This window comes from Artemia sp. Qi Xiang Cuo, chromosome 7 (genome assembly GCF_049724085.1).
Source record: "Artemia sp. Qi Xiang Cuo chromosome 7, ASM4972408v1, whole genome shotgun sequence".
NCBI classification, from domain to species: domain Eukaryota; kingdom Metazoa; phylum Arthropoda; class Branchiopoda; order Anostraca; family Artemiidae; genus Artemia; species Artemia sp. Qi Xiang Cuo.
The window spans coordinates 24,714,226-24,723,558 of record NC_142800.1 but is presented as its reverse complement, the minus strand read 5'-3'; the positions used below and the strand labels follow the sequence as shown (position 1 = coordinate 24,723,558).

The window sequence follows — 9,333 nt, the reverse complement described above, 5'->3', positions numbered from 1 at the left end:
AGGTGATTCATGACATATGGGTTATTCAAAACTGAAGAAATCCTGGACCTAAGGTGATTTTATTGACACATATGGGGATTATAATGGAAGATTCATAGCATATTGGGTGATTCAAAATTGAAGAAACACTAGACTTAAGGTGATTTTATAGACACATATGGGGATTATAATGGTAAAAAAAAATTTGTAACAAGAAAAGTGCTCCCTAATTTTGAATTACCTACCAACTCTCATTTGAACACTATACTCATTTTGATTTGATCAGTTCATTCTTGTGTTATAAATACTACCAGAAAGTTTAAGACTTATTGACAACATCTTTAAAACTAACTGTTTGTAGAGCTTTACACACTTTTTTACAAATTAAGAAAAACTAACCGCAAAATAGAAAATTGGAAACGAAGAAGATAAGCAAAATCAGAATCTATATTTGAGCGCTGTCAGGAGAGAAATTTTTCAATGGTAAAGTTAGATAAGGTATGAGATTCTTAAGAGTATGATTAAAGAAGGACAATATCGGCCACGGGTGACGGTACCCTCATCAAAGGCGCTGGAATTTCAAGCGATAAATTTTCACAGTTCATTATTATGGCCTTGAATCATAATGCATGACGTCATACTGTTAATTGCATCTTTCCAACTGAACATACAATGAGACTAAGAATGACGTCATCTTGGGTATAAATCTGCCTGTACGAAAGGGATTGCTATCACTATGAATTTAAGTTTTATGCGTTCAACATTTGACAAAATGCTTAAAGAAATTAGCTGTGAAAATTTTTATTATTCTGAGGATTCAGATTATTATCTAGATGTATACCAGCAAGATGGGTACTCCTATGAGTCTTCAACGCCACTGAAGCCAGTTATTGAATTCTACAATGGAAAGGCAGTGTGGTCAAAGAAATTAGTTAAAACTGTACCACAAGTGAGGCCATTTGTTAAAACTGTACCAGCTCTCAAAAGCAACAATATCCTTATAATGCCGGTAACGAAATTTTTGAGAAGTAATGGATATAAGCCAGCCAAGACAGCAGCTTCAAGTAAGATACAAACACTAAGCCAAACTACCAAGGAATCAAAGAAAGATTCTACCGAGATTTCCACCAAGAAGCTGTCACCTCTACCTGTTGTAACCCTCAAAGAAGAAGAAGAAACTTCTGCAGCTAAACCAGATGTTAATTGCTGGGACTCTGAATTTATTTTGAATAATCAATCAGAAGATAAACAAGGACACTGTCGACCGTGTGAAAAAGGGAATTGCCAGAATCATGACAACTGTATGTGTTTCAAGAAACAGCCGACTGCTTCAGCTGATAGCAAGAAAGGACCATTGAAGTCAATTTTGAAGAGCACAAAAACAAAATCAACAGAAAAACAAGACAAAAAAGTGTCCATTAATATTACCGTTGAGGCACTAACTGAAGGAAAACAACTTGTTACTCAGAAACTCAATTATATCTGTGGGATTCCTAAAGATGAGACTTATTTAAGAAGTGGAGCACCATCAAAAGCATATGTGCCACCTCATTTAAGAAGAGAAACCGGAGGCGACTCAATGCAGACTCAAATTCAGGAAAAATCCAAGACCCTGCTGAAACGATCATCAGAAGAAAAAAGGGTATCTTGTCGCTATTATGAAAAAGGCTGCTGTCAGTACGGAGATAATTGTAGATACTATCACAGCCCTGCACAGAAAATGGAATCACGTTCATCTTATCACTTTAGAAGAAATGAGGGTCAACGACGGATTTCAAATAACAAAGGCACCTCAAATAGGTTTTCATAGGTTTCGTTGAGGAATACACAGAAAATCTTTTATTTGGACAACTGTTGTGTTATATATAAAACACAGAAAAATTCTTGCTTTGTAGAAAAATTAGAAAATAAACTTTTATTTTGTAAATTTTATTTTTTTTTTTTTTTATCATTTGATTGCCAAGGTCAACTAGTAATTGGAAAAAAGACTATCGAATTGACAGAGACAATGATTTATCAAAAAAGAACCTAAATAATAGAATTTTCAGGTACTTATAGATAAGTTAATACGTTATTTTTTAAGTTAACAAAAACCAGGCTGTCATTAGGCTGATTTTAAACCGTTTTAAAAGGTGTCAATCAAATAAAAATTAAATAAGTAAACCACCCACCAAAGAAAAATTCCAAAAGTCTGAAACATAAAAATGAAAAACAAAACTATAAAGAAGCCGTCTATAAATTTAGCTGTATTGGCCATTATAATTTTGATCGAAGCACTCTTAAAAGGAAAATTAGTGTAATTTGGCAATTGAAAAAATTCTATGGAACTAATAAAATTTGTGATTCAGTAAGAAAAAAAGTAACGTCATTGTAGGAATCGTCAAAAAAATAGTACTTAATATTGATAGGCTCAGAGGCCAAACTCTAATTTTTTCTGTCACTTTTAGCTTTTTGTGAAGGATTTAGGATTGGCCTTTTGTGCCCCAAACTAAATGTTAATTGCCAGGAAGCAAAAAATATTTTGAATAACCTATCAGAGGAAAAGAAAAAAGAGGAAAACAGTTTCGGGTCCTAAATAATAGAGCTCAAACAACCATTACACACTGCAAAACCTGATATTTCTTAGGTGAAAAAAAAGATTTAACGCATTTTTGTATCCTGGAAAACATATAGATCCGAAAAACTCACTTAAAATTTATAGATTGAAGTTAAAAGGTAGTAAATTATCGCTTCAATGCTTCAAAAATCTTAGATGCCCCCCCAAACAAAGACTAATCCTTTTATTCTTTTTCTGTAAATGATCCGTGACTAAAATTCATACGCTGGTGGCAAAACTAACGAATGCCCCTGTTTTTTGAATAACTGAAATTTTAAGCTTGATTATTATAAACTAAATTTTTGCAGACAATAGTTTTTTACTGTTTTATGTCAATACTGTCAATTCAACTTAAAGGCCAAGGTGCAAAATCAAAGGATTTTGGACACAAGCTTCTGGCCCAAGCATGTAGTCAAATGAATTATTATTTTATTCAGCTTTAGCATAAGTTGAATCCGGAAACAAAAAGACATACCATTGTTTTTTAAAGGTATCTGAAAGTGACTTAAATGAAATTGGATTATTCTGTTATTCTGAAAGACAGTACGCGAGTGATTCAGCTTTTCATATTTGACAACCTTACAAACTATGTCGTCCTTGGAAAGACATCCAAGTTTATTTTCTTTTAAAATATAAAAGTTTTATATATCTTTTTTCTTGTCATACATTTTCTAATTATTTTAAGATTTCTGTACTTACCCCTTTCTTCGGATTGAAAGAAAAATTGCGAAAGAAAAAGAAAACGCAAAAAATCTAAAAACCAGCTCTAGATTGTCCCGCTTCCCTTTTTCTTAAACTCGGAAAAAGATAGGTAGTCTATGTTCTAGTACATAAAACGAAAGGGCGTCTCAAACAAATGTTTTAGCGGTTCAATAGTCCTTTAACGGATTTTACCCAATAGCTGTATTTACAGAGGCGAATTTACCTCAAAAGAGTACATAGCGCAGGCCTTAAAATTTGATTCCAGTGATGAGATTAAATTATTTAGCTAAACACTCTAAACTTTCAGACTTTTTTGTTCCCACAGAAAACTAGAACATCATAGCTCTGTTGTAAAAAAAAAAAAAAAAAAAAAAAAAAAAAAAAAAAAACCATCAGATTAGGGTACAAAAATTTAAATAAGAACGAAATTAGAAGGAATCAAGTTTGCATCCTCTTAATATAAGGCTAAATTATAACTAGATTTACCATCAACAAGAATTAAACCAGTCGTTAATACACTCTTTAATAGAAATAAAAATGTTTTAAAAATTTAAATTTCATAAAGCAAGGGAGGGGGGTCACTGCAAGCAAAAGGATCAAAAGTAGTTCATTTGATTTAACCCCTCAAAAGTTTTTTTTTAAATGCTGTCCAAATGTTTTCTCAAATGCTTTCCATTACCAAAAACAGCAAATGACCTTTTATTGGAGAGCCCAGCTACTGAGTGTCATAGAAAATAACTTTGTGATCTTATTTGTGTCAAGAAACTTAAAGACTATCGCTATTTTCTCGGTTGGTGATTTACAACTGCTGAGAATATAACAGGGACTTTATCAACGATCGGATTTCTAAAACAAATATAAGAAATTTGTTGCATAAATAATATATAACACATAAAATACCCTTTTTGTACTTACCCCTTTTTTCTGATCAATAAAAAACAATTACTTAAGACAGTGGTATTCAAACTGTGGTACGTGCAATTTTTGTATGTGTTTTTTTTGTATGTGTTTGTATTTTTTTTTTTTTGTATACATTTTTGTATGTATGTGTGGTTGTTTTGCAATTTTTTAGAAATAGCTAAGCGTATTAAGTTGAAACTTTCAGAGAAGATTGAGGGGGATCTCGACCTAAACCAAAAGCCACTACATACACCTAGGTTGTCAAAAGTGTGTATCTACAATATATCAGGAACGGCTAAGGATAATAAGTTGACATTTTCGAAGAAAGTTCAGGGGGACATTGAAATAAATTAAATGACTTTAAGGGCATTCAGGCTTGGCTTTATCCATTTGCCAAATTACACTTGGAAGTTTGCTTTGTATTTTTCTTAGGTTAAAAAAAAAACGCTGAAAGGGTTTCCAAAACATACGGAAATGGAAAAATTTTCCGACTTTTAGCCGATTATTTTCAGATTATTCAGAGAATATTTTCATTCTCTAAGAAGTCTAAGCAATGTTATAATTCTGGCTCGGTGAATGGAATAGACAACACAAGCCTTAATAAATCGAAAGTGGCTGACACTTCCAGGGATGAATATTGTAATATAGCAAACAGTTCTTTTAGTAATCTTGACTAGTGGGGTATTTTTCTTTTTTCTTTTATTGCAGTTGATATCTTGACAAATAAATGTTACACTGCTCGGAATAAAAATTGTTTTAGTTAAAGTAACAATAATGCTATGGCCTTTAGAAGGCTTAAGAGGCGTTAGTCCTACTTCTGTTTGTAGTAATTTCTGTTTGGTTTGGATTTGATTTAATTATCCATTGTAATTTTTGTTCGTTTAGGGTCTCATTTATTCACTGATCGGGATTTCTATTCATTTTTAGTTTTAATTATTCTTTGAATCTATTCCTGCTCTTCTTTGGTTTAATATAGCTCTTTGCTTTCTTCGAAAAACCTCTTTTTTGGGATTTTTGTTTTTAATCAATACAAAAGAGGGCAGAAAACCGTTAGCTTTCAAATGATCTCTTAACCATCTCTCTATGGTTTTACAGTTGGCTACTAGTCCTGGTAGAAAAGAAAAAAGAAAACGACATTTATTGTTGCATTTTGGGGCTACTAAAGCTAAAATGTGATTTTGTTTAATTCTTAATGTTAAGGGGTGGTCGCCTCCACTTAGGGGTTTCTTGGCATAGGAGTTTCGATAGTTTTTTTTTTTTTTTTTATCAATTTGACATGGTTTTCGAGGATTTTCAAGCTTTTCCCTCGAGTTCCCCATCAATTTCTTTTCGTCATAACTTTTGCTTTTAATTTTAATATCACAATAGTTACCATTCTTGAATTAGTGTCAACAAGCGATTGGTTTGCATTTGAAATTTTATCCGAAACCTCTTTTTATTTTTTTGTTATAATAGGGCGAGGTTCAGTGTTAACCAGGTTAGCACTACCCTAAACCATCCCTAAAGTTCTATGACTATCTACCTTGGTTCTGTCCCAAGTTGGACGGATAGATTATAGACTATCTATCAACAAGGGAAAATGATATAATTTTTATATTACTCAGACACTCAGACTATCAAATGTATTGGCTTTTTCTCCAATTAGCCATGAATTTATGGCAACTTGATTTTAATCCAAAAATCAACGGACTCTTTTTATTACGGCATTTTTATTACTTTTCTACGAGTCGAAAAAAATTATGGGGCTGGTTCAAACCCGATACCCCCCTCCCCTCCTTGGATATGACCTTGTCTAAGCTTCAGGATACCCCTCTCTCCACCCAAAAATCATCAATATCTTTTCTTTCATTTTTTTTTTTACTGAAAACATTTCTGAGTAGGATTCTCAAAGCTAGGCAAAGCTAGGAAACAAAACTAAGCAAAGTCGAACAATTATAAAAAAAAAAACAGTTTTAATAAAAACCTACAAGTAAGACAAAATTTGAGCACTGGTTTTAATTTCAGGGATGATAATGTGCAGTGACGTAATTTCGTCAAAATCCTGAGGGGGGTGGGCAAAGTTTGAGCCAATTTTTCCAAATTAAATGAAAATAACAGCAAGCACTGAAAGTGAGCCATATAGTGCCATAAAGCTGAAGATATACTAAAGAAAACAGACCCGTTTCTATGGATGCTTGAATCAAGATTTTTAAAGAAATTAAATTTCAGCTTGAGGGAGGGCTGGGATCTGGGGGCAAAACGAAGTCCGGAAGGGGCAATTGCCCCCTGCCCCATAGTAAATTACGCCCCTGGTGTTGTGTATTTCAGTCCTTATAACAAGTTTGTGCAGAAACAATGGTTGACAAATAAAGTTTTTATATTATATATTATTATAACTAATCAATTAGTTATAAAACTAATTGATTAAATCCAAGAAAGCTTTATAAGCCCAAAAGGTGGCAGCATTTGTTGGAAATGCTCTAATCATCATCATCAAGAATCCTCTACCGAAAATGGTATACCCATCTGTCTTATAACATGAGATAGCGCAATGAATTATACCCTTGTACTTCGAATCCATTGGATTGTCCGCTTGAAGTTTCGACTTTATTACATCTAATGGCAAAATTGATGCCCATGATATAGAACCTGAAATTGAAAATACTAAAACAATAATATATTTGACATTCAAAATAAAAACTATCCAGAAGAGTAGATTATTTTGAAGATTTTTCGATATTTTTAATGTCTTTAGCTCTACTTATCAAGAATTTACAACCGTCAAGTAAGAATCTAACAGTATTATAATCAATGAGATATTTTTCTTTTGATTATACAATTGATTTCCTTTTCTTATAAAAACTACTTGATATTTGAAAAACCAAATTATCTTGAAAAAAAAGGAAAAGTTTATTTGCTAATTAAAAAAATAATTCTAATTAATAAAAAAACTAAACACAAAACTAATATGTTAATTAATGAGCATTAAAGACTCACTGAAGTGATTTTGAATATTGTCACAATAAGATGCTATTTGATGCATATTTACGTATCAAAATACAATTGTCAACCATTTAGGGATCTTTAATGAGAGTTCCTATTTTCTGTTACAGGCCATCCCCCTCTATCCCCCTTGCATGTAGCTACACCCACAAATTATTAATTCTGATCGTTTTTACATACATCCACAAAGTTATATTGTGCAATCGAATAGAGTCTCCGATAACAATCAAACTGGAAAGCGATCAGCCTTTAAAAGTGCTTTGCGCAAAATGAAATTCTGAAATGCCATTTAGACTTGTGTTTTTTATTCAGTTACCCTTTCACCGTTACTAGGAAAGGGTCGTTCAATTTTAGTTTGGTGTTTTTATTTTAAGGTTTGGTTTTTATATTTTTATCAGTTTTATTCTGCACTGAGGACGGTCAAGCGGAGGTCTTGACCAAAATATTTGCATAATTTTTAATTTTTTCACTGGCTGTTAATTGTCCTCGTTTCCTTTCTTCGCGATTTTTTGTTTACCCACATCCAGACCAGGATTTACCAATAGACCCACTAGGCCCGGGCCTAGGGGTGCACACTGCCAGGGGGCGAAATAAATGATCACTAAATGATTTGTTTTTTTTTTTATCAAAAACTGGACTGATGTGATTTGTCGTCAAAGTGCCAGGTGCACTCCGCCACCGCGCTGCCTATTCACAGAAAAGTGATTTTAAAACAACACAGGAATTCTGTGGCCACACATAAACTGTCAGATGTCTCCCAAGAATGGTTGCGGAGAGTTCCGTATCACGTCTCTCTTTCGTTACTTTGCCTCATCAGTTGCGTTCTGTTCAGTGCTTCCCCCTAAATCTTGCAAAATCGGAGCGGCAAAAACACTTAGACCTAGAAGCGTCAAAGCTTTAAATCTGGCCGTGCGCAGATCCTCCATTTTAGGATAGAGGGAGGAGTTAAATCTCCAGTATTGGATGGGTAAATATTGACTTGTCTTCTTTCTTCTCAAGCTTAATATTAAATATACAAAATTTTATTGAAATATATGTTTGAAATATTACTTGACTTCATTTTTGCTCGTCTTTGGTTTAATGTAGCTCCTTACTTGTCTGTGATAAACTTGTTTAGTGGAAAATTTTTTTTAAAACTAATGTCTTTTCGGTTTTAATTAACATAGTCTTTTTACTTGGCAAAGATTAAAACATTTTAAAATCTTTTCGGTTTTTCTCCATGAAGAATCACAATTTTGGCATATGGTTTACATATGCCAACGAAATTTTGCAATTCAATTTGATAATAGTTGTAGAAAACAGAAAAAATAAATATAAGGACGATAAAGGGGTCTATGGCCAGTAAATGAAAACGAAGAAAAAAAAACGGATATTTCGCCTGTATCTAACAAGGCGTCTTCAGCGTAGAGAAAAAAAAAACTAAAACTAAAAAACATACATACAACTAAGCAACACTAACATAAAAATATAATATACAATTACTTAACATTTATAATTTGAAGCTACCTTCGTGAAACCACCTCAAAAAAGTAACTCTTTTGCGTTACTTCTGTGAGGTACTCCAAAGTGCTATTGTACTTTGGATTGTAATAGCAGTAGCAGTAGTTCAATAGCAGTAGACGATCTAGATAGATCATGAGTTCGACCAAATTCTTGTAGAGCCTTAATTTTTAAAAAAAAAAACATTTTTCATGTGAATGACGTCACAAATGAATTTAAAGAGGAACTCTCATCATTTTTTTTTCCCAAGAAGTGATCTTGACATTTTTGGTATCTATGGGGCATGCGAAATTATGTAAGATGACGGTTGAATCCGAACAGCTAAAGCAAAAGGCATGGAAAAAATGTTTGAGGTAATGACGATCGAAAATAAAGCAAAACGAAATCAGCGGCTACAATATATGCGACATCGAACTTCACAGCTATATATATATATATATACACACACACACACACACACACACACACACACACACACACACACACACACACACACACACACACACACACACACACACACACACACACACACACACACACACACACACACACACACACACACACACACACACACACACACACACACACACACACACACACACACACACACACACACACACACACACACACACACACACACACACACACACACACACACACACACACACACACAC

General features: G+C 33.3%; 2 protein-coding genes across 5 annotated transcripts in view; one reads left to right on the top strand and one right to left on the bottom strand.

Moving 5' to 3' along the window:
- Positions 1–715: 715 nt before the first annotated feature.
- Positions 716–1,789, top strand: LOC148950084 (uncharacterized). Its single transcript, XM_089091775.1, has one exon. The coding sequence runs from the start codon at positions 716–718 to the stop codon at positions 1,787–1,789; it is 1,074 nt and encodes a 357-aa protein (XP_088947901.1).
- Positions 1,790–6,150: 4,361 nt separating this feature from the next.
- Positions 6,151–9,333, bottom strand: part of LOC148950082 (methylated amino-acid transporter SLC25A45-like) — an 81,149-nt gene continuing 77,966 nt past the window's right edge. For all 4 annotated transcript variants that reach the window (XM_089092113.1, XM_089092115.1, XM_089092116.1 and 1 more), the window contains exon 7: positions 6,151–6,805. In XM_089092113.1, coding sequence (XP_088948239.1) covers positions 6,573–6,805 — 233 coding nt within the window. In that variant the 3' untranslated portion in view covers positions 6,151–6,572. The remainder of the gene's footprint in view (positions 6,806–9,333) is intronic.

What these genes read in the sequence shown, in the direction of transcription:
- LOC148950084 (XM_089091775.1), top strand. Translation starts at nt 716, where the DNA reads ATGAATTTAAGTTTTATGCGTTCAACATTTGACAAAATGCTTAAAGAA.